This window comes from Camarhynchus parvulus, chromosome 4 (genome assembly GCF_901933205.1).
Source record: "Camarhynchus parvulus chromosome 4, STF_HiC, whole genome shotgun sequence".
NCBI lineage: Eukaryota > Metazoa > Chordata > Aves > Passeriformes > Thraupidae > Camarhynchus > Camarhynchus parvulus.
In genome coordinates this window covers 24,396,177-24,421,408 of record NC_044574.1, presented here as the reverse complement: position 1 = coordinate 24,421,408, position 25,232 = coordinate 24,396,177, and the positions used below count along the sequence as shown (strand labels likewise).

At 39.0% G+C, this 25,232-nt stretch overlaps 1 protein-coding gene across 5 annotated transcripts in view; it reads left to right on the top strand.

The window, feature by feature from the left end:
• The first annotated feature begins 573 nt into the window (after window positions 1–573).
• Window positions 574–25,232, top strand: part of ATP8A1 (ATPase phospholipid transporting 8A1) — a 101,254-nt gene continuing 76,595 nt past the window's right edge. For 2 of the 5 annotated variants that reach the window (XM_030947046.1, XM_030947044.1), the window contains exons 1-9: window positions 574–1,134; window positions 8,869–8,983; window positions 10,184–10,283; window positions 10,985–11,083; window positions 14,091–14,136; window positions 18,043–18,083; window positions 18,979–19,052; window positions 23,109–23,178; window positions 23,780–23,907. In XM_030947046.1, coding sequence (XP_030802906.1) covers window positions 1,086–1,134; window positions 8,869–8,983; window positions 10,184–10,283; window positions 10,985–11,083; window positions 14,091–14,136; window positions 18,043–18,083; window positions 18,979–19,052; window positions 23,109–23,178; window positions 23,780–23,907 — 722 coding nt within the window. In that variant the 5' untranslated portion in view covers window positions 574–1,085. Of the gene's footprint in view, window positions 1,135–8,868; window positions 8,984–10,183; window positions 10,284–10,984; window positions 11,084–14,090; window positions 14,137–18,042; window positions 18,084–18,978; window positions 19,053–21,593; window positions 21,668–23,108; window positions 23,179–23,779; window positions 23,908–25,232 lie in introns of those variants that run through there. The other 3 variants (XM_030947045.1, XM_030947047.1, XM_030947048.1) reach the window with 3 other exon arrangements.

Below are 25,232 nucleotides of genomic sequence, written 5' to 3'. Positions count from 1 at the left end.
GGGGGCAGCATGCAGCAGGCGCACTGTTCAGCCTGTTGCCGTCACCCCAGAGTCACAGCGCCGAAGTGAAAGTGCCGCTGCTGCTGCGGCTTCCGCCCGAGGCATCTGCGGCGGGGACCTCCTTCCAACAGCTCACTCGGGAGCAGCGCTTGGAGTCACACTGACTCACGGCTGTCAAACTGCGGCATCCTGACTGAGATTAAAAATAAAAAGTCGGGCGAGAGTTTGAAGGCTGCCTGTCAAGCAGAGCGTGGCACAAACACTCTCCTCGCCTGGATGAGGGCTATGGAACACGGTTTCAATTCCCTCTCCGGATGAACGCCTCCCGGCCCCCACCCGCGCCCCTCGCTCCATATACACCTCGCTCAGCAGCGTACGGGAGGGAGGGAGGGAGGGAGGGGAGTCCGATCTGCACATAAACACGGCTGAGCAGCTCTGCCGCCTCGCCGCCAGGCCTGCTGCCCCCCGCCCCTGCCCCCCGGCAAGGCCCCGGGCTGCGCCCGCCTGGCGGGGCCCCGTCACCCCGCCCGGCCCCCGGCATTCCCCGCCCCGTCACGGGTCCCGCCCGCCGCGGCTGCCGGAGACACCGGGCGACCTTGCCCGGGGCTTCCCCCGCCCGCCCCCAGCGCCGGGCAGCGGCCCAGGGCTCGGCGCGTTCCATTCCCCCCGCGTCACGGGGTGGGGGTCGCATCGGAAGCGCTTCGCGCGCTCCAGAGGCGGGACACAGACCGCCGTAGTGCCGCTCCCCGGTTAGGCGCGGTGACCCGACAAGCCCGAGCCCGGGGGACAGGGAGATAGCGGCGGGACGCCTCGGGACAGGGAGGCGCGGGGGGAGGGCGGAGTTGGTAGGTTCCGGAGGGGGCCGGCGAGTGCGGAGCGCGGGCGCCGCGGCTGTCAGTGAGCAGCGGCGGCGCCAGCGGGGACGGGCACAGCCGGGAAGAGGCGCTGCTTCGGGTTGCCGGAGCCGCCGCCGTCGGGACCCGCCGCCCTCACCCCGAGCCTCGCAGCGGCGCAGGGCGCGCTCCGGCGGGCGGCAGGTGCAGGGCGCGCCGCTGGAGGGAAGCGGCCGCGCCACCGCCCCGGCGATGCCGACGGTGCAGAAAACGGTGTCCGAGATCCGCTCCCGCGCAGAGGGTAAGAGCCGCCCGCCTCTGCGCGCCGGCAGGGAGCGACGGGGGAGCCCGGGCGGCGTTCCGGCGCGGAGCCGTGGAGGGGTCTGCGCCGCCTGGCCGGGAGGGGGCAGTGGGAGCCGGTGTCGCGCCGCCGCCGCGCTCCTCACCCCCGTCTCCTGTCGTGCCGTGCGCCCCCCGTGGGGCTGCGGCAGCAGCGACCCCGGCCTGGGTCGTGAGCGGTGCCGGTGTTCTCGGGGAGGCCTCGTATTTATGGTTGTCAGTATCCGGTGAGCCCCGCGCAGCATTTTGCCCCTCAGCGATGGCAGCGGTGGTTTCGTTTTCCCCGTGGTGTGTGGCTGCCCCGCCCGCCGGCCCCAAGCGGCAGCGGGGCTCAGGGCCTGGGGTTCTCGGCCCGGGAATGAGCCGGAATCCCTCTTTTGTGTGTGACATGTACGTGTGCGCTGATCATCAGAAATAAGCGTTTCTGATACATGGCTTGTGCCAGGAAGCTTCGGACAGCGCTGAAGTCTCGTACCTAAGTGGATTTATTTAACCTCAGGTAACGTGTCAGCAGCTGCTTTGTGGAAAGAATCGTTCCTGTAGAATTACAATACTATAAGGTTTATTTTATGCAAAAGTAACATTTGAAATCGTGGACCCCAAAGCAGCGGTATGTTGGGGCTGCCTGTGGTTTTTGGTTGCTGTAGGTAACAATAACAATGTCCCGGTAATGGCATAAGTATTGAGGCAGTTATGCTGGATTTATCCCCTTGTCTGAAAGTTTCCTTGCTTAAACCATCTATCCAGTTGATTTTTTTTTGTTTGTTTGTTTGTTTGTTTTATTGTGCTTTGTTTGGTATAGGTAGGCAGAAACCTCCTCCTTGTATATTTCTTTCTTCTTTCAAACAAAGAATATTTTATTTAGCTTTTGTGCAAGGAAAAGCACAAAGAATCATAGATTAGAAGTGGGCTGTTAGATTGATGTTCTTTTCCAGTTTTACCATGTTTATGCCTTCCTCCACCAAAAGTAGTTTTGTAGGAGGTCTGGCTCTGCCTCTGCCTAGGAAATGTTAATGGCAAAGAAATAGAAGGATGCATCTTTCTAAGAAGAAAGGGAGAAAGTGCATCCTATCAGGAACACTTCTGAAATGTGTTTACAACCAGAGCAGCAGTCCTGTATACTCACAGTGATTAGTAGATGCACATAATGAGACTAGTTAAACGTCCGATTTTTCAGTGCTTAATTTCAATTCCTTTTCACTTGCCCTTGTTCCAGACAATTGGTTTTCACTGCAAGCTGAGCATTGCATAAATAAATTGGGAAAATTGATGCTCTCTTTAAAATTATCTAATTCCAGAACTCTTAATGGTTATTAATGGAATAAATATGGTGTTCCCTAAAGGTAACTGGCTATCTAAGATTTACAATTGCAATAAAAGGAAAAAAAGAAAAAGTCTGGTTTATTTTTCAAGGTTGAATGACTGTGAAGCAGTTAAATAGTGGATTTAAGAAGCTTACCAAAACTACTTTCTTTAGGACTGACAGTAGGTATAAAGCATCTTTTAAGAAACTTAACTTTTGCAAAATGACATGATAGTTTTTTCATTATACCAGTCAAGTTGATTCTATATGACTCATACTGTACTTTACTGTATATATAGTACTACTCAAAAAAATCTGAAATCTGTTTTCTTAGTCTTATATTAATGTGACACTTACTAATTAATTTGATCTATAGTTAGTCTTTGCTTAGATATAATTCACAGTGAAACCGACATCAATTAGTCTCTTTTTTCCTATTTGAGACGAGTGATTCCAAGTCCGGTTACGCCATACATTTAGACTACATAGTTGCCATTTCTAAACAGCTCTTTATAAATGCTACTGTTTTCTAAAACAGAGAACTTTTTTCTTTTTTTTTTCTAAAACAGAGTGTTTTCTAAAACACTCTGTGGTGTATTTGACAGGGACATAAAGGAACTGTCAAACCCTAGTTCTGGCAACAGCCCAAGTCTCTTAGATAAGCACTATGCCAAGTGATGGTAAAGCTTCTTTCAGAGAACTCTGCCAAAGTCTTGCCCCAGTGCAGAGTCGTTACTGGCAGGGTCCCTCTGTGTTCTTGGAACACTGGTAATACTGTAATCACAAACAACAGCTTCCATGACTTCTCTCATGGTGTGGACCATTCCTTAGCCTAAGAATTGTGGGGGTCTGATGGGCAGTATTACTTGCCTTATTCTAGAATTTTTGTATTGTATCTTTGGGCTTAAAATCTGACTTTTCTCTCCTGTCACTGCAGCAACTAATTCCTGCTTCAGAGACCTTTTCCATGGATAATGAACCACCTTACCAGGCTGGACTGCCTTGAACACCATCTCAGAAAGAACTAAGCTCTCTCTCACATGAAGAGATAGTGATAGTGTTATTAGAAAAAAATCAAATGTTGTGCTCAGCCAAAACAAACTGAATCAGAACTGTCAGAAGGATGTGCACATGTAGCATTCCCAAGAAGTGGTCAACAGTTGCACAGAAGAATTGACACTACAGTCTGTAAATTATTGCAAAATAAAAATTATAGGTATTTTAGGGTCTTTAGCCAACATGCTACCTGTGTAGAAAAAGAATTTGAGCAAAAGTGAACTACTGATTTTGTGCTATTCTTCCAAACCTCTGCAAATTCTTCATGGCTGATGAAGGATAACCAAGCACATTCTAATAGGTTTAATAGGTTTAACCATGTTTTAATAGGTTTTTGAGTCTGTTATCCTGTTGCAAGAAATAGGTGCTGCTTACCATTCTGAAGTGGTATGTGTACCAATTAAGTCTCTCTCAAGGCACAGAAGATCTGGCCCTCTTAAACAAATATAGGAAATTGGTGTCATGTATTCTGCAATTGCAAAACACGAGGGGAATTTTTTAGCAGTGTGGCCTACATAAAGCTTTATTAAATACAGTAACTAACTGTGGTTATTTTAGCTATATATAGCTTCACAGTTAATATATGCATCTATTAAATAATATGAAATTGGATCATTCAAGTAATTCTATTTCTTTTGAGAGGTTCTGGGATAGTGGAATTGTTCTTCTCAAGTCTTATTAGGGTTCTCTGAAGATTGAAGCATTAATCCTTTTCTTCTGTGTGTTGGTGGAGTTCAGTGAACTATATTAGGTCATTGAGAAAGGGTAGAGAGTTGAGATGCCATGATGCTGCCTACCAAAACTAGTAGGTAATAACTGGTTCTCGTTGGTGTTGTACAAAACACCACATCTTGTACAAAATCTAGGTAAAGCTGAACTGGGGTAAGATGAGATGTCTTTCACATGAAGAATGTATTTTGAAATTCTGTAGTGGTCATCAGATTGTCTTCAGCAGACTATCAGTTTTTGTAGTGCCTAATGTATCCTTAGGTATTTCTGGTTATGGTCTTTAGGACTATATAACATTTTACCAGATGCAGTGATCATTATAGTCCCTTTGTCTGGGGGTTATTTGTGCCAAGTGTGTTTTGATCCCAGTGTTTCACAACAGGGAAAAATCTTGATTTAGTTTCTGGACAGGTTTGGCCATCTCAGTGGTACCAGCAGGTTCAAGCAGGTCATTTAAATGTCCTTCTGTGCTCTGACTCCTTGGAAGGATAGACTGATGGGTCAGATTCCCAGTGCCTATTCTGTCACTGAAGGTCTGTCATGGCTTTGCAGCAAATAATTCTGAAGACACTTTCATAGTGATTCCACCTTTGAACTATACCACGTGCTTCAGAAATATGAGCTAGCGAACAGACTATTCTGGCATTGGCTGGGATAGACTTAGTTTTCTTCCTAGCAGCAGATACAATGCTGTGTTTTGGATTTAGGCTGAGAATAATGTTGATAACACACTGATGTTTCAACTGTTTCTGAGCAGCACTTACACTAAATCAAGGACTTGTCAGCATCTCATACTGCCCTGCTAGGGAGGAGGCTGGGAGTTCAGAAGGTAAAGGAGGGGACACAGCCAGGATATCCCTGATCTTTTGGTATTATCCTGAACAGCAAAACCAGGGAGAGTTGGCAGGGGCCTGGCAGCCTGCTGCTCAGGGACTGGATGGACATTGGTCAGTGGTTGGTGAGCAATTGTGCATTGCTTGTTCTGTTTGTTCTTTTATCATGATTTTCCCTTCTTTTTCTGTTCTATTAAGCTGTTTTTATCTCAGCCCATGAGTTTTACCTTTTTTTCTGATTCTCTGCCCCAGCACTTGAGGTAGGCAAGTGAGTGACTGTAGGGTATTTAGCTGCCTGCCAGGTTAAACCACAGCACTTAGTTGTGTAAGAGGTTCTTGGCTACAGCATCAGCTTTCAAAGGTTTTGAAAGCTCTACTTAGAGAATAAAAAAGAATTTTTTTATGATGAAGAGGAGTGTATTAAGATCCTTTTGGCAATTTGGTCGACGGTTTTCTTTCCTTCCCTTTATTTCCACATCATAGTATATGTGTATGTAACATTACAATCTTGTCGTGAAAATGAGACTCTTTTAAGGAATGGAAGCTGAAAGTCTTAAACTACCCTACCTGAAGGAAGAATTAGGGATATGGAATTTGCTGTTGTTGTTTTACTAATATAGAAACTTTTTAATCAAGACTGGTTTAGGAGGAGTCCCTGCAAATACTGAGTGTTTCAAGAGAGATGCTTCTTCCAAATTTCTTATTGGAATCAAAATATGGTCTTCAATGGGTGCTCTTGTTGAAAGAAACTCTAACTGGTTTGAGGGCTGTTTGTTTGTTTCATTGGTTATTTATTTATTTGCAATTTGTTGTTACTGAAGATGTTATGGGTTTTTTGCTGGGTTAGGCTGCCAAATGAGCTTGTGTTGTTCCTGGAGTATTTTGTTGGTGCCTGTTAAGGTAGGCCAGTCTGTTAGGCTGGCTGTCCTTCCTCTGAAGAGACTTCTTGAGATAAATACTGATGTTTGAATGTGTGTGTCTTTCATTGGGTAAGGAAGGAAATACAAAAAATTGCAGAGGTGAATGTAGTAGTGGGGATTTCCTGTGTCATAATAGAGTCTGTGAATTATAAATGGGAAGTGGGATGAAATTAAAAGTTTCTGCTGAGCCTTTTCTCAATATGTGGAGACTTGAACTTGCAAAGTAGTGTCTGAAATGTATTTTGAATAGGTAAGAGGCAATATATTGGGCCAGTGGACTGGATAATGGCTTGGGTTTTGCCTAACACGTTTGCAAGCATTTATGAAACGTGCTAGAAGTAAGCATTAAGTTTTCATATACAGCCCTAATTGTCTTGACATGCTATACATTTTGATGTATTCAGTTGCATTATAGTATATTTTCAGTGTCTTTTTCTTGTTCTCATACAGAATGAACAGTGTATATTTAATGAGCAACTATATACACACTTTACTGGTAGCATGTTAAGATTTTATGGTGATTGATTTATGCTATAGTTGTTGGTACTTTACAAGCTCCAGCCTGAAGACTGCTTGGGCCTGTTGTCAGCAATGTAGTGGCAGACTGCTTGACAAAACATTTGTGAAAAGCCTTGGGAGGGAAGAATACATGGGTGTCCCCTTTTACAGATGAAAGTTGGGATGCAGGCTGGCACAAGATTCTTCATAGACGAATATACAGAAAGCTCAACTTTCACTGGCAAGTGGAGGCAGGTGCTGGGAATGTCAATGAATCTAATAAAACTATTTCAAGTTAAGCACACACAAAATTAAGAATATACTGATGCCACTTCTCTGGCTAGTGTCATAAAGAAAATCTGGACCAAGTGAAGGAATCTCATTAAGTAACAAGACCAACCAATTAAGATTAACCAGCGTAATGGCCTTGGCTTCCAATGGTCACATCCTTCCAACTCAAGATTGGTCCGTCACAATGAGCACAAAATCAAGCCAGGGTGACAGAAGGACTGGATGAAGCAAAGCATTTGCTTTGCTGTCCCACATAATATCCTTGTCTCTAGAGACACATGGATTTGATGGATGGACCACCCAGTGGATAAAGAAATGGCTGAATGGTTGCATTTCAAGAATTGCAGTCAACAGCTCCGTGGAAAGCAGTGAAAATTGGCATTCCTTAGGAGTCAGTATGGGAGCTGACCTTTTTTCACATTTTGTCAGTGATTTGGACAGTGAGATTGAGTGACCCCTCAGCAAGTCTGCTAACAATGCGAGGCTGTGTGATGTGGCTGACATGCTGGAGGCAAGGGATGTCATCCAGAGGCACCTTGACAGTCTTTAGAGGTGGCCTGTGTGAACCTCATGAAGTTCAACAAGGCCAAGTGCAAGGTCCTGCACATGGGTCAGGGCAATCCCAAGTGCAGATACAAGCTGTGTATGGACTGACAGCAGCCCTGAGGAGAAGGACTTGGGGGTGTTGGTGGACAAGAGGCTCCACAGGATTTGACAGTGTGCATTTGGAGCCCTGACAACCAGCCACATCTTGGGCTGCATCAAAAGAGGCATGACCAGCAGGTGTAGGTGTCAGCATCTTGATGGGCAGATGGGTGCTTCTGCCCATCTTCTCTGCTCTTGTGAGACCCCACCTGGACTACTGAATCCAGTTCTGGGGCCCCCCACGTAAGAAAGACATGGACCTATTGAAGCAAGTCCAGAGGAGGGCCACTAAGTTAATCACAGGGCTGGAACACGTGTATGAAGACAGGCAGAGAGAGTTCAGCCTGAAGAAGAAAAGGCTCAGAGGAGATCTACTAGCAGCCTTCCAGTGTCTAAAGGAGGCCTGCAAGAAGGTTATAGAGGAACTTTTAACAAGGGCATTTATTGATAGGACAAGGGGAATGACCTTAAGATGAAGGAGGGTAGGTTTATATTAGGTATTAGGAAGAAGATCTTAACTATAAGCATGGTAAGGCATTTTGAACAAGTTGCCTGGAGAGGTTGCAGACTTCCTGTCCCTGGAAGTGTTCAAGACCAGGCTGGATGATGTTCTGAGGAACCTGATTGACTGGAAGGGTCATGACAGGAGGGTTGGAACATGATCTCTAAGGTTCTTTCCAAACCAAACCATTCCTGTGAATTAGTAAGGAGTCCCTGACAAAGCTCACATATAAAAAGGTGAACCTACAAGAGGTCAAAGCAGCAACAGGTGGCTGTAGAAGAGTAGAGAAAGATGGATTTAGGTGGCAAAGTCACAGCCTACCTGGGGTTTAACCTGGTGAGTGCCTTATAGATGGCATTCTTGTTCTCCTTCCAGATGTAACAGCAGGAAGATGATGACTGAGAAGGGTGGTGCCTCTAGGCTGTGTGCCACAGGGAACCTGAAACAAAAGACAATAGAATGGAGTAAACAGTGTCTTCTTCCCTTTGGTCTCTACTGATAAGATCAGCTTTCAGGAACCCCAGGTTCCTGATGCCAGTTGGAAACTCCGAAACAAAAAAGACTTACCTTGGTGGAGAATGATCAGTTTAAGGAACAGTTAAACAAACTGGCAATACAATAATCCATGAATCTAATAAAATGCAGTCATAAATGCAGAGGGAGCTGGCAGGTCTCACAGTTACGCCACTCTCAGTGATCTTTGTAAGGTAAGGATGGTCTGTGGGGAGTGTAGGTTTTTAATGAGCATCTTGAAGATATATAAAAACAACTTTTCTGTTTCTTCAGGGGTCATTATCTGTGAGAAATGCAAATACATTGAGTTCGCATCCACAATAAATGTCCTTTTTGTGTCATGAAGTGCCTTGAATCTTGTGTCAGTAAATCTATTTATGTGGAAAATCATGCTGTGGTTTTACAGGCTATGAGAAGACAGAGGATGTTTCAGAGAAAACTTCCCTAGCTGATCAAGAGGAAGTGAGAACTATATTCATCAATCAACCCCAGCTAACCAAATTCTGCAATAATCATGTCAGGTATTAACAAAAACACTCGAGCATTGCATGCTGAATAGCAAAATTGAAAAGGTTACATTAATTCTATTTCTGTCATTTCTATTGACCCCCAACGACAGTCTTAGACACTGGAGGGAGGAATGAAGTGAGATCAGGAGACAAGTAAGCTGTTTCAGTTACAAACCTGACCTGAATTTTTAAGAATGGAGTGGGGAAGATACAGCTGCTTTACAGCTGTACCATCAATGTGTCCCTAGAGAATGGATTTGTTCTTCAGGTTTCAGTTCAGTCCGTCTTTGAATGTATTCCTTGCAGCTGAATGCTGATGCAGATGTACTGTACTTGAGCACAGCGTTGTTTGTGCTTTGGAAACACTTGGCTTTTTCAGTCAACCAGTTACAAAGATGCTGTGGTTGCCTGTGAGACTAGTTTTCAGTTTCAGGTTCAGGCTTTAGGGACTTTGTTGATGGTTTATGCTGGGTTTTTTGTTTGCTTTTGATGAATTTTAAGTCATACAGTAAATACTCGTAAGTAATGTGTGTTTAGATCTGATAACGTCCTCACTTCTGTTGTTAAAATTCAAAGGAAATGAGCAGCAAAGATACCTCTGTCCCAAGTAGGTGTGTTTTCTGAAGGTAGCTTTAAAAATGTGCAGAAATTTTGTAGACATTGAGAATAATGGGGGGAGGGAGGGGGATTTTCCGTGACCTTGAGAAACTTTAGATGCTATTTCTTGGTGTATACAACTTCTCCTTCTGTCTTTTGCTTGCTTACAGAGTAGAGGGCTTTTGCAGGATACATTCATTCCCCCCTAATATTGACAGTTTTATGCAAGGTCAAAGTAAATATGACTGACTTCAAAATAAGCTAAAATATTCTTACAAACCTTTTTCTTAAAAGTTTTTAGCATGATTGTTTTTATATATATGTTGTTTTAGAACCGTAGAGGGTGGTGGTCTGTTCTTAAACAGATGTAAAAGGCTGACAGAGAGATGGGAGCTCAAACATTTTATGAGGATGGCTTAGCAGAGATTGTTTTCCTAGGATAAATTTTATTATCTTCTTCCAGCCTAGCAAAAGCACACTTAATAGTATTTATCAGTTTAGAATCAAAAAGCAAACTGTTTTGTTTGAAAGCTTGTATAACTGAGAGGGAAAGAATACATTTGAAGAAGTTTTTGTTCTGTAATAATAGCATGTGTTTTTGTCTTTTCCTCTCAGCACTGCGAAGTACAACATAATCACATTCCTGCCAAGGTTCCTTTATTCCCAGTTCAGAAGAGCTGCTAATGCATTTTTTCTTTTTATTGCATTGCTTCAGGTAAGATCCACAATAGGATTCTAATGTTTTAAACTTGTTAAGAGACCATTTATATTATAGACAGAGATACTCAGATACTTGAGATTGCTGTACTGTTCTTTCCAAGCTAGCTGGCCTGTCAGAACAGCTGTATCATGTAGACATATCTTTAATAAAATGCTTGGGTTTGTGGCTTTCTTGCTCCCTGGAGATTACAAAATGCACACAAATATTTTTCTGTAAAACAGGTTAAGTATAGCTGAAATTCTGTTGGGTCAAAAAGACTTGTGAGAAGAAAATTCCGGTTAAAAATATCTGGCATATACAGAAAACTGTTACCTGTAGTTGGCATTTCTTCTAGAGGATAATGTCTAAAAACATACTGAGCTATATGAACAAAAATCTAAATTGGAAAGTTTAGTTATATTTTATAAATGCCTATTTTAATTCAGTTTGAAACATGGGAAAGGAAGGTGAATATTCTGCAAACACTAAAACCTTTGGAAATAGTACCATTGAACACTGTACTGTTTAAAGTACAGATGTTCTTTTATTGTATCAGCTGCTTCTGAATTGAAGACTATAAAGCTCTCTTGGAAATAATTAACACAGTGTCTAAAAAGTGAATTCATGTGTCTTTATTTGCACAGAAAATACTGTTTCTTGTATTAAAAATGTTTTCAACCAGCAATGCAAAATATTTTTTTCTCTTTTTTTAATAGCAAATACCAGATGTATCACCAACAGGACGCTACACAACATTGGTTCCTCTCTTATTTATTTTAGCTGTAGCTGCAGTGAAGGAGATAATAGAGGATATTGTAAGTATTTAATAGCAATAGTTTATAAATAGCTATCATATTTTTCATTTGTAGTATTACAGAAGTGTTTCCTGGTTGTCAAATCCAGGTCCAAGCATTTGATGCACCTCTTTATTTCTAATGTCCCGTGCATAAAATCTTTAGTTTCACTGTTGTGACTTTTCATGGTTTTTTTAAACAAATGGGGAATAGGCCTTTTCAGTTTTTTCCTGTTGCTCCCGTCCAGTGCAATTAACTGTTTGCATTTCCTAAATGCTAGCATTTTCCTGGTGCCAAGTGTGATCTGCTGACTCCTGATGGCCAGGAACAGACATAGGTCCTTGTTAGGCACCTATGTTAGGCTTTCCTAGGCTCTTTCTAGTCACTGTCTGTGGTAGTGGTTGTTTTGCTTTCTTCTTGCATTGAAAGAAAACCTTCAAAGAGGTGGGACATTGTCAACACAGAGGCATCCATTCTGATTGATTTTATTTTGAGGGAAGGAAAGGAATTTCAGTCTATGCTTCACTTCATACAAAAGATGTTGAGGTTTTCTGAGTACCTTTTTGCACTCTCTTCAATAAAACTGTGTGATAGAAACCTGTCTCTCTAACTAGCTTAAAATAATTTAGTCTTTTAATTGATGTCTTTTGTATCTAAGGAATTAAAGTAATCTTAATTATTTACCAAATCACTCTGTATAGTAAGAATTTATTTATCTGTGTTTGTTTTATTTTAGTTCTGCAGGTATTTTAGAGGGACAAGACATTAGATATGTCATGATACAGCAGTGTCTTGTCTACTAGAGGAGTAGTGTTCCTGTTTGTGGGCTTGAGTTTTGGAAAGGGTTGCAGGTAGTGTAGTCTTTCCTTGCACACAAATAGTAAGCTGCCTGGGAGCATCAGATTTATTGTGTTTGAGCAGAATTACAATGTATATGCAGAAACATGATCAAGGGGAAGAGTGCTGAGCTGCAAAGGAGGTTTGGAATGGAGAGTGGTTGGTCCCATGTGTCCTTTATTGATTGGTTTTCTCCTCAGTTACCTCTGTGAATGGATGGTAGGCAAGATATTGGCTCCCTAGGTTGTATGAAGCTCCTGGATCACAGAGTTAAGTGGTCCTGCAAGACACAATGAGGTTTACATTAAATATTTTTCTTCTATTTGGCATTTCTAGTTTTTTCTGCTTTACAGTCAGCTTCTCCTTAAATGCCTTTGTTGCTTTCTCTTTACATAAACAAAACCCCTTTAAAAAAAAAGCCATCAAATCAATTCATGTTCTTCTAGATATTTTTAACCATTCTGCTGTTAATGCTTACAGACTTACACCATCTGTCAGTGTCTAGGCAAATATAAAACTGAAGCTGCTGCTACTGTACAAAGTGTCCTTTTTAAAATTATCTCATCCAGTTGCTTTTCTTCTGTTATTTATTTCTACCATTTGCTCTTTGTAACTTGAAGTGTACAGTTTGGTGTGGCAGGGGAGAAAGACAGGGATCAGGTATAGTGGGTTTTGCATATACCAGCTAAATAAAGTTCTCATTACCAAATGCTACAGAGATACCTGAAACCAACACAGCTGTACCATTTTCTTGCTGAGAAAGCTGACCACTTTCTGCATAGTAAAATATTCAATGTGTTTTCCCTTAACCATTAATTTTCATTATGTTTCAGTTTTTTTACACAGTGAAATATCTAGGATCTCCATTAATGGTGATCTTCATCTAATATTAAAGCTTTTGGATGGGAACCTTGTATACTGATAATAACAAATACATTTGTCAAAATAATACTTTTAGCTCAAGAACCAAATGTTTCTCTTTCTGGAATGAAACACCAAGAAGATGTTAGCAGAAGATACGATTCATACACAGCATGTGTTTTCCATATATGCTTCAAAGGTGCTAGCAGGATTTGTAACATGCAGTGTTAGACTGTCAGCTGGTTCCAATAATTTTCACCTGTCGCACCTCAGAAAGCGCTGGATATTAGCCTTTTCCAAATGGAGGAGATTCACCCTGTGGGCAAATAGACATCTGCTATGGTCAAGTTAGGCTTTCCCTTTGATCAGAGGTTATTTATCTGTACAGTCAGCCATCTTTTTGAAAGGAGAATCTGCTGGTTATCTATGAAAATCTAGTAAAAATAATATTTCAATTTTGCAGTTACATGGTGGCCTTTTAAGAGCTGCTAGCTCAGAGTCAAATCAACATTTTATTGGCAATAAATCACTCAAGTATCTTGACCTATTTTTCTTTCGTTTTACAAGATTGCTTCTGATTTTGTTTGTATCACAAAGGCATGAACTCTGAATGTCTGTTTAAAAAGTGCACCTAAACCAGTTAATTCTGCTAAATTCAATTTTCTAAAACATGTTCCTGCTCAGGAAAAACTGAGTTCACGAATCCTAAATAGTGTGTTTAAAGTAGTACTTTCCTAAGCTTTTTGTGTCTGAGCTTGGTCGTACCTTGAAAATGCTGGCTGTTAATAACTGTATCAAAATATTACTGTCAAAAGATGTCTTACAGCTACATTAAAACTGAGGGGCATCATCACCTTTTTGTGGGGGTGTGCTGTTGATTTTTTGTTTATCTGTTACTGTTGTTGAAGTCTGCAGGCAGCTTTTTAGAAGTGGAGTCATTATGTTTACACAGTCATTGCCTGACTTCAGATGTCTGTATGAGACCCTCAGATGAAGAATTGTTCCATGATCTTTGCTGTGGTAGAGTCGTCTCCCAGTTCCAGGAAAGGACAAAGTTACAGCATTGAAATGCACCAGTTCCTTATGTAAGGAACTTGTCCAGATAGAGATTGCCCACATGAAAGGATATTTTAGTACAGTACAATTAGCCTGGAACTGGATGTCACTTTCCTGCATAACTATGCAAGTAATTAATAGTCCTGTTTAAATACTTATGTGGTTTAGTGAATAGATGAGTAGGAGGGGCTAATAGATGGGTTTTTTTATTAGAAGTATGAACGCTTTATCTTATCAACAAAAGTCTTTAACCACTCTGCATTTTTTAATTTAGAAAAGACATAAAGCTGATAATGCGGTGAACAAGAAACAAACTCAAGGTAAGAAATTTTTTTAACCTTTTTAGGGGGATTGTTGAATTTTTGCACATGGTAGTAATACAACTCAAACTGCTGACATAATTGACTGGGAAATCACATGTGCAGATTACTTCAAAATTTCTAAGGTAAACAGTTGAACTAATAATTTGCAGTGATGTTATCCCTACAAAATGGAATATGTTCTAGATTAAGGTTGTGAAGTTCCTAAGAAACTTAAGCATTTATTCATTTAGCACAGGTGATGCTGTCACTATTAGAAGATTGTAATCACCTGTATATTTAATGGACCTACATTATAATTGTACTCAGAAATGCAGACTTTTAATTATAATTTTTTTCAGCCAGCAATAGGAAGGAAGCGTCAAAAAAATAGAACTGTCTTTCTATGCTGCTTCAAAACTGTGGATAAACACTAATGGAGTTATTTTGGGTTTGATTTGTTGGGGTTTTTTATTAAATCAATGTACCAGTTTGATTAGAAATTATGAGATATTTAGCCAGTGTACCCTAACCAAAATATTGGCATGTAATTTTTTTTAATAGATTTTGATAAAGTGGTATAAAACTGTGATTATTTTAGCTCAGAAAGTGAGGGAGTTATTAGTATATCCTAAACATGTTTATCAGGTAGTATGTCAAAATTTAGGTTCCTGCTTTGCTGCTCTTCAACTTTTCATGTTACTTGTTCTGAGGTAGACCTCTCTTAATGGAATCAGTCCTGTTTTTATAAACAGGAGGAGGAATGAGTGTCATGTGAATTTGATTCCAGAAAATATGAAAAATACCACAAAGAGAAAAATCTTACATGGAATCCTTTTAAATATATAATAAAAATAACCATTATTTTTTAGGGAGAAATGTAGTAATCACTTAAAAATTTGTGTAGCACTGCATAATACTGGAAACATAAATTTTAAAGCCTACCTAAATTGTATGTAAATCTTTACTGTAAAATTTAGGGAGGCTTGGAGGGCAAGGTAGCTTAGGAAACTATTGAGCATGTAGAAACTACTGAGCTCAATAGCAGGTAGGGAGAGATTAGGATGGGGAAACTAAACTATTGACTGAAGTCACAGAAATAGAAATCTCCAGAGGCCTGGAGAAACAGATAACCTATTAGCAATACATAAAAAACAAAGGAAGACTTAATATCGACATCCAAAATTATCACCAACCACTCATAGCTTTTGAGATTACAAGCAGTTTTGGCGGCAGTGAAATCTTAAAATGCCTTTTCAATTTTAATTTTTGTCCACAGTGTACAAAGTTTTAATAAAAGGCTTGTTTTACTGTATTTTCTGAATCTTCTTCTTGGTTACCTCTCCTCAAGGTCTTTGGTAGCTGTTCCTAGGATTCCTGAGTGTTCTATGCATGTAGAAGAGTATCTGGGAAGTTAAATGTGCGATGAGGATAAATGAAATACTGCTCACACTGAGAAACATTTCTTAAGCTCATGCAGGATTCACATATGTGCAGCATTGATCCTAGCATCCTGACAAATCAATTTTTAAATATATTGTCAAGTACAATCTATTGTCAAAGCAATAATTAAAAAGTTAATCAGTATGGTACTCTCTTACTTTGTTTTTGTGTATTCAGCAGTTCTGTGACCCTGGAAAGCAGCGATGTGCATAGTACATTGTATGTGCACCTCCACCTTTGGTTGCCTTTTAAACACAGAGAATTGTTAGTGAAATGACATAAGCATGTGTAGATTCTGTATATGGGTGCCCATTCAACTTTCTCTTACTTAGTGATGATCTGTATCTCAGTCAGGCATAAGCAATTAACTTTCTAAAAGTTTACTATAAAAAAACCTTTTACAAAGGATTTGGATGTATTAGGCTGCATTGGGGATAATTTTTTGTTGCCTCAGGCTGCATACATGTGTGATCCAGGAGGACACTGTCAGATATTCTGACAGGGTGAAATCTGCATTTCTGTAGCGTGGTGAAGCAGCCTTCTGTAGGGCAGATGGAAAATGCTTTTGAAAATCAGTTGTAAGAGACAGCTGAAAAGTGGGAGATACAAATGAGAAAGTCAGAAGACTGCAGAAGACTTTATGGTGCAAGTTTCTGACCATTATATAAAAGGTGCATAACAACACCACTTCTTTTTTTGTTCTCATAAGAAAATTTATTTAACTGAATGTTAGTGTGTGCTAATTGTCCTTAAAAGCTTACCAGATCAAAGGTTAGGGTTAGAGTACTCTTGAGATTTCAGGTGGCTCAGCATGTTTTCAAGAGTCTGACTCATCTGTTTTTGAGCTGATTTTAACCACTTAAACCAGCAAGAAACAAATCCAGAAAGAAAAAATGATAGTGTCCTTCCATGGAGTGGATTAAGCTGGCTCATCAAAGGGCCCAGCAAACCCAGGAGGCAGCATGCACAAAACAGTGAGGGCACGCACCTTGGCATGGGGTGACAGCAGGACAGGACCTTTGCTCTGCAGGCAGAATCACCTTCTTAAAAAGTCCCTGGCCACAGCTGGTGACATACTTCTATTGCAGACCTGCAGAACTCCAGTGGCACTTATTAAACTGTAACTGTTTGTGAAATGTAGTTGTCTGGACTGCTGCAAGGTATACTTTTAATTCTTGTCTGTTCTTTCATCTGATTGGTGCCATGGCCCCATCAGTATTGCTGTATTGTAAGCTGTGTTGCTGACACAAGGGGATGGAAATAGGTAGTTGGCAGCACAATTATCAAATGTCTTGGGTTCCTTAGGACAGTGGTACAACCAGTCATCATGCTGAACCTGTAGTTTTACCAGTGGAGGGAAATGATTTGTCAAAATAGATTTTGTATAATGATCAACTGGTTGGTGAGGCAGTCATTAAAATGTCTTGCTTACTGTCAGAAAAGGAGCCTGCCCCATCTACCATTGCCCTGAGCATATCAACACTAATAAACTTGGGGGAAGGAAGGTGAAGACTTACTAAGCAGGTTAAATAATGATTGCAGATATCACTGAGATGCACAAAAAGAGGAGTCAGTCTGGACAGAACCTCCAAGAAGACTTAAATGTAAAGCCCATGTGTAGTCCCAGATTTTTATCCACTTTTTTGAAGTCAGCACACTCCTGTGCAAGAATTTGGTCCTGATTGGAACTGAAGCTTCCTGATGGTTTGAAAGCTGGAAAACAGAGTGAAAGGGAGCAATTTCTTAAAGTTATCAGAGTATTGATACATAGCAACATGTTTCTTTTTCCTTTTGTACATCCATCTTCAGTAACTGCGGCTAAAAAACCATTACCTTTATTATTCTCTGAAAATACAATCTTGGCAATTAACTGGCAACTAGACATGGTTTTTGTATCATAATAGTAACATGTAAAACTAGAATAGTGGAATGTGGTTTCAATATTAATTGTTACTACCAGGGAAAAACTATACTAAATACTGCTCTAAATAGCATGGGGTATTTTCAGGATATTTGTGGCGGAGGTGACTGTGGTGATCCTTAAGTTCTCTTCTATGACAATAACAACAGAAGAGATAAACTATAGCGAACCTCCTGGCACTTTTAATGAATATTGAATGTATTCCTCTCACCCCTTAAGTAATTTCAAAATTTTTTAACTTCAGAATTTTTTATTCCAATTACTGATTTATTTTGGAAAACACATTATCATAAAATCTGTATCAGATTTATTTGATTCTCAAGCCCTGTAAAATGTTCTCATTGACTTTGTAATAAGATTCAATGATACAAAAACTATTATCAAGAATATGTGCCATATATTTGAAATGCTTGAGCTGAATTCATAGAAACAAGGCATGCTCTAAAATATTATGTAAATCAGATGTGTCTGTATGGCTTTTCATGAGGAATATAGCACATACCTGTATACTGCAGTTAGATTGTAGGACTGGAAAATTCTTTATTTTTTTCCTTTTCTTTTAGTACTACGAAATGGTGCATGGGAGATTGTCCACTGGGAAAAGGTGTGTGTCTTTATTGGTCACTTTTAGAGCATAAAGCGTATTTAATATTTGTTTTATTTCTCCATGTAATTTTTAATGATAAAAATAACTGATATTATGGGAAATGTATAATCTCTTGCATTTTATTTTTTCTTTTTTGATATTTGTCTCTCAAAACGTACTTTGAAGTCAAGTCAGTTTTGATGGCATGAGTTCAAGCTGGTCAAGGTCAGTGGGAATAAGCTGAATAATATGATGACTGAGGCAAAATTACTCACTTCCTTAGTATAATGTGGTTTGCCAAGGCAGAAACTTCTGTATGGAAACTAGTTACTTCCTGTATTTGTTGAACTTCATCGGCTTAAATCATAAGAAGTTTAAAGGTGTATGCGCAGTGGTACCACAAGGAAGGGACTCTTAAAGGTATCTTTCAAGAACTAAATGTTGTGCTATCATCTAGTCACTTCATTTTAATGGTTTCCATACCTGAAAACTTGAAGAAAATTTGATCCACCGTAATTTGGAGGTAAGGTTCAGATGAAATTGGTTTATACCTTTGAAGAAGCAAGGATATAGTGTGATGCAACAAAACAATGGTCTTGGGTGAGATTAATTTCTTCTTTAACTCAAATTCTATCTTTCAGTAAAGTATTTTACAAAACCAGCAAAATTAAAGACATGCATAGAGAAGGCTATTAAAGATTAGGCTTATTTAGCTAATTAGGCTTACTAAAGATTTCCAAAGAGTTGCAGTAACTTTTGGCAGAACTCCAAGCTGTACAATCTGACTTCTCTAAGTGTGTGAGTTTCTAACAGTCTTGCTAGCAAATTCAGCAGGTAAATATTTACTATGCTTAAAACAAGGGTATAATACATTTTGTTTGAGACCATTAACCAATTCCCAGTTTTCTTTCAGGTAGATGTTGGAGATATAGTTATAATAAAAGGCAAAGAGTATATACCTGCTGACACTGTACTGCTCTCATCAAGGTAGAGATGCCCACTGATACTTATAGTGTAGAGGCTGGTTTCTCTACCCTGCATTTATTTATTTATTTGTGATTGCTCCAAGGAAATAAAGAATAAACAAAAGAGCTGCTGTTCTGAAGTGTAGTCTTGTGTTCATTTGGTCATTTGTCATTTAAAGCAATGGGTTTTTTTTTCAACTGTGACAATTGCAGTTTTGAAATTACACAGGCATTCAATTTACTCCTAAGAAAAATGTAGTATGTTAATTTTGTTGCTGAATATAATACAAAAAAGGCTGCTTCTCTGTCTGAAAATTGGACCTCAACTGCCATATTTAGCCATGTTGGCTTTTTGATATGTACCCAACAAATTTCATCCCATAAGTAAATTGAAATTGATGTATTGCAGGGAACAGAAATGGTTTCTAAATTATATAGTCTCCAGTTTGATAATTGAATCACGGAAAAAAGTGAACATGATATGTGAATCATCAAATTAGTACTTATCTGAACACTCACTTTATTATCTAATGTTTATATTATGAATAATTTCATCAGTTGGAAGCAAGACTTAATTTTTAGCATGTCATGCTGTGACCCTTTTTACATGGACAATCAGAGATTGTTTATCATCATTTCCTTGGACAGTTTTATTTAAGAAATCCACATCTTAAGTGGGAGATGCACGTTTTTCAACATCTATTTGATCAGGTCAACAGACAACATATTCTAAGAATCCTTTTTAATGGATTTTACCTAAATGTGAATGTATTGTAATTTTTTTTTTCTGGCACAAGCAGAAGTGTTATGTGTATGACTATGATTTAGATATGAACCCTCTGTGACCCCACTGAAGTTAATTAATCTACTTATGCCTACAATTAATAAAGTTGGGATCTTACGCATTTCTGTTGACAGACTGTGGTATAGAGTAGTACATCGTTTCTCTGTCTTCCATTATATTTCAAAATTAAGTGCAACTGTTTCTAAAACACTTCCAATAAATTACTATCAAGTGTAAAGTAGATCCCAGAAAATATTACAAATTTCCCTCATAGTCTGTCTTCAGTGCAAGTGTTATTCATAACTTAGCTTGTGTTGAGTGTCCTCTGTAAACCTTTTACTTCTGTACATTGAGAAGCTTTTACAAATTCTCCACCAAGATCTTTCCTTCTCCAGCAAGAACTTTGCAGGCAATACACCAAGCAGCAAGGACACTTTCTCTGTCTGACCTGATGATAGCTTCTGTCATGCTAACCATAGTGTCTTGCAGGTGGAAGAGATTACATCCTCTCAGAGCAGCTTCTTCATAATCTTCCTGAGTAATCCCTTAAATTTTAGTCTGTTCCTAGATGTCTTCACAGTTTTGCCCTTTCAGATTTGGAGGACATTGCATCACAGTTGTGGTTTACACACAGGAAAATACCAACTGCCTAAAAAGCCTACTTTGCAATCCTTGTACCCCTAAAGGAATCTTGTATCATGAGTTGACAGTGAAAATAATAGTTAGCTGCTACTGGACTTGTTCAGGACTGTTTCCGTTTTAGAACACACTATGTGTGTCCAACTATGTGTATCCAACTATTACTCACATTGGATTTTTCTGTCAGCTTTTCTTCCAGGATCCAGTTTGCAGTGGGGACTCTTTGAATAACAATTGCTTTTCTAGGCCCAGTTCAGGCATTTTTTCCAGCTAAAACATCTTCCCTAGTTAAATTACTAGGATCCTGTTCCAGCCTTGCTTCCAGGAGAGAGCCCTGTACTACTACATGACCTCTAATTCTCCCTGCATACTGGCATGTGCTCTCCTCCATCTCTCATCTCCATGTGGCCATGTTTCTTTTGGAAGACTCTCATCAATTTCGCTTTCATATCTTTATTGATGCCCAGCTACATTTAAGGTTCCAAAAGCAATGTGAGTGTGTGGGCCTGATTTTAATTCAAACTAATAAGACTGGAATTTTTTTACCAGCAATAGCAGTTTCTGGAGAAAAAGAGGGTCTTAATTATTTTAGGAAACTATAATCTCTTACAGTGAAGGACATAAACCTCTGAGATTTAAATCTGCATGGTTCTTGCTAGTTCAGTGTACACTGAAATTTGCGAAACTGGAAAAAATACAAAACAATTTTCAGCATGTCTACATAAAAAAGGTACTTGTTACCTGGCTCTTCAGAAAAGCTGGTGAAAAGTTGGTTGTTGTGGGTTTTATTTTCTTAATTGGTGTATGGAGTGGCTGGAAACTTGGTGAGTTGAGAAATAAGCATAACACTTTTTTATGTTTACATACAATGGCTATGTGTTCTGCAGCTTAAAGTTTGTGCCTTACAGTAAAATAAACCACTTGAGTAAAAATGAAAGTGTTCTAGCTCTTTTCTTTCTGACCTGATTAAAATAGATTTTGAAAAAATTGTCATCAGACATTTTAATTAACATGTATTGTCTGAATAATAATTTCAAACTCTGTCTTTTTGTCTTTGTTCATTTGTTTTGTTTTGTTGTTGGTTTTTTTTCCCCTGTCACTTATTTTTCTGTTCTAATCATTTCAAACTGGGATGTGTAGGTGGCAGTAGGGGAAGTAGTGAAAGTGACCAATGGGGAACATCTCCCAGCTGATCTCATCAGTCTGTCATCAAGGTTAGAATAAAGTAGTTGCACAGGATATGTGTATGTGGGTCCTCATATACCAAATATGAATAACACTGCCATGTTGATAATCTTTGCTTTGCTATTTACCTTTCTCCAACAAGGCCTACATATTTATAAAATTAGAAAGGGTTCTTTTATCAAATATAGACCATTAAAGTGAAAATGCGCAAGAACACTTTAAGAAGTTAAAATTGTTTCACTCCTCTTGGTTTTTACACTACCCCCATGGAATTTTATCAAACATTGAAAAAACACAGTTAAACACCAGGTTAAATATATGTTTAAGAGGAATATACATGTTGCTACCAACTTGCTGTTTTCAGCAAAGAATATAGTTTAACATTGGTAGGACTGGTAGAGGACCCTCTGCACAAACTTGGATGTTGCACAATCTCTGCTGCATGTGGTGGCAAAAGCAGCATTGTTCTTGTGTACTGTGACAAAATGCATGTTTCTTAGACATGTCAGCTTTATGCTATTGTCTGCACTCTTACCACACTTTGTTTTTTCCCTAACTAATCAATGGGCCTGCCTTGATCTAACAATAACTTACTTTGGAGGTCACTGTAGTCTGCTGCAGTTCTTGCAATTAAGCATGTGTCTCACTTGAAATATCTTTGCTGCCTTAGTTTGTTTTAAAAGTGCTTTACAAAAATACTGTTTGGTTTTTATTGTTAACTAATAAAAATGTTAGAATTGTGAAAATGTCTTACACAGGTGGTTCCATCCAAGCAGGCTAAATAAAAGTTGTTTATATTTTTGGAGAAATTTGCCAAGAATAAAACAGTAGCCTGAATGTACTTTATTATAATTTTTGACATTTTAATGCTTATACTTTAAAAATTGTATTAAAATAACCTACTTAACATTATCCTTAACATATCCAAATAATTTTAAATTAAGTCACTTATCTGTAGCCACTTTTCCATTAATAAAAGAATTTTTAAAAACAATTGATGCTCGAATTTCATGCTAGAATGAAGGAAAACACTAGAAGCATTAAAGTGGTATAGAGAGTAAACTTTTTTTCTTTTAAGTTTTACAGTGGTTTTATGACTTATTTGATCATTTTCAGAATCAAAACTGTCTTTCTGTCTTGTTTCTGTCTTAAACTCCTGCTGCCTGCTCTAGTAAGCACTACAAATGCACTGCACTGTGTCCATATCATAATCTCATATGTAAAGACAGAAAACTTTTGCTGAGTACAGTGATTTTGTCAATGTTTCCTTTAAGAAAATGGGCTTTGGCAAACTTCTCTGAAAATGTAAACTACTGTTAGTTTTTATAGCTTTGGCTGTAAATTATTCTGGTTTTGAAGAGTTTATAAGACAAACCTGTTTGTATAAATAAGTATTACAAGATTACAGGAAGTAAATGGATTCTGCCCCCTATTATAATTTTGAATTCAGGACTTTTTTTCTCTTAATAGTGAACCACAAGCCATGTGCTACATTGAAACATCTAACTTAGATGGTGAGACTAACTTAAAAATTCGACAGGTAGGAATTTAATTTCTGGGAATATTGCTTATGTTATTTCTGTCTATTAATGCTTATAAAAACATTTTATTACATTGATGGATGTTCTAGAAGACTGAAATTTTAGTGGTTTGAATAAAAAACTACGGATTATTGGCATCATAAAAGTGGAGGAATGAGTGGTTGCTTCTAAGTCATTCTTTGTGCTTTGTTTTGGGGTTTTTCTTTGGGAGAATAGGTAGAAACATAAGTGGTTTGGGTATTGGCTTTGTTTCTAGAGAGCAGATGATGGGGCAGAAGCCCTGCAGAAAGCAGCTGATGGGGCCAGTATTGTCCTTCAGGGACAGGTAGGGAAGAGCAGATTTTGACTGAGTGCCCTGTCGCTATGCAGGGACATTCTTGCTGAGCTCTCTGAGGGATTATGACCCTGTCTTGGTCATGGTATTTTCAGATGCCAAGGTGACTTTTTCACTGTAGTACCTAATTGCGACAGCAAAGTGTAGCTGGTCCATTTGCTCCCATAGGGATGATTGTTTCCCGGTCTTGCTGTTAGATTTATAATATGTAGATTTGTTATTGGATAGTGTTTTTTAATGTCATGACAAATGAATTTTGTTTCCAGGGTTTGCCACTAACATCAGACATCAAGGACACAGAAAGCTTGATGCAGCTCTCTGGCAGAATTGAGTGTGAGAGCCCAAACCGACATCTCTATGACTTTGTTGGAAACATCAGACTGGATGGGCATGGGTATGTAAATACCAGGAAGAAGGTCTTGGGAGATTCAGTCTATACAGTAAACAGCTATGTGTTAAACTACTTAAGTAAAAATATGAATAGTAAATCTTCTTTTATGTATTGTCTGCTAGACTTTACTCTTTTGAAAAACTAGAAGCATAAAACCTTACTTCTAAATGTCTACAACTTGAGTTGTTTTACTAGTTGTCCTTCAGAAAGCATTAAGTATTAATAATAGGAGAGACTGCTAATCAAATTCTGGAATATGTGCCTAGTAACTCACTTCTTAGGCATGTCATTTATTACAGAAGCTGAATATAAATAATTTCTTGTCTCTTTTATTGTTTTAATTGTTCTTTTCTTCTGTTTGTCTAAGTGTGGAGTGGAACAAAGTCCATTGCTATATACCTCAAATTCTTCTAATTTGGTAGCTGAAAAATGTTTAATACCTTAGTTTACTGAAAGTATGTTCCTTTAAAAATAGAAAATGTGCACTTAGAACACACATGCTTGTACAACTGCTTAAAATTCTTAAAATATTGAAATGCTCACCAAATATCGATAGTCAGTCATTCACTCTGTGAATTCACAAAAGATTTATTGCTAGATCTAGAATTGCTGGATCCTTCATTACCAAAGATTTACAGTATTTCTTATTTTTTTGGTAGATATTTATTTCTCCATATCCAATATTGTTCATGTTTGTGGTTTTAGACTGATACATATAGTACTAATTACTAAATAGCTCTCTTTTTTTCCTTAATATTCCAGTTTTTTATTTACTGATTTCTTACAGATGCACTCTGGGATTTTTCAGTCACAAGAGTGTGGATCTATTATAATTCCATAGTACTTGTCATTAAGAAGAGAAAAACATTTACCTGTAATTCTGCTCTGAAGGTAATAGTTATAACAGACCCACACATTCATTCTTCCTCCCTGGCTAGAAGGAAAAACATACTTTCCTTTTAAATCTAATAATTTAAATTTTAAAATTTGAATTAAAAAATGACTATTGAATGTGCTGATGGCTATTATGCCTCAAGAATGTGTAAGAGGCTGCCATCTGCTGGTCAAGAAATTTTTCATTTGAGAAATTATGTTTTGGAATATTTTGCCTATAGTTCCTGTGCAGTGGGATAGTTCCAAAAGTGTGGCTCTAATATAATATTTACCTTCAGTGAAAAAGAATTACAGGTAAGTAACTCTTTTTGGATCTTGTCCTTACTTCAGCCTGAAAAATCAGGGATCTGTTCTTTTTCTGCCCATTATATAGGGAGTGCAAATTCATCTAATTGATATTTACTTGTCCAGATCTTTAGACCTTCCTACCACAT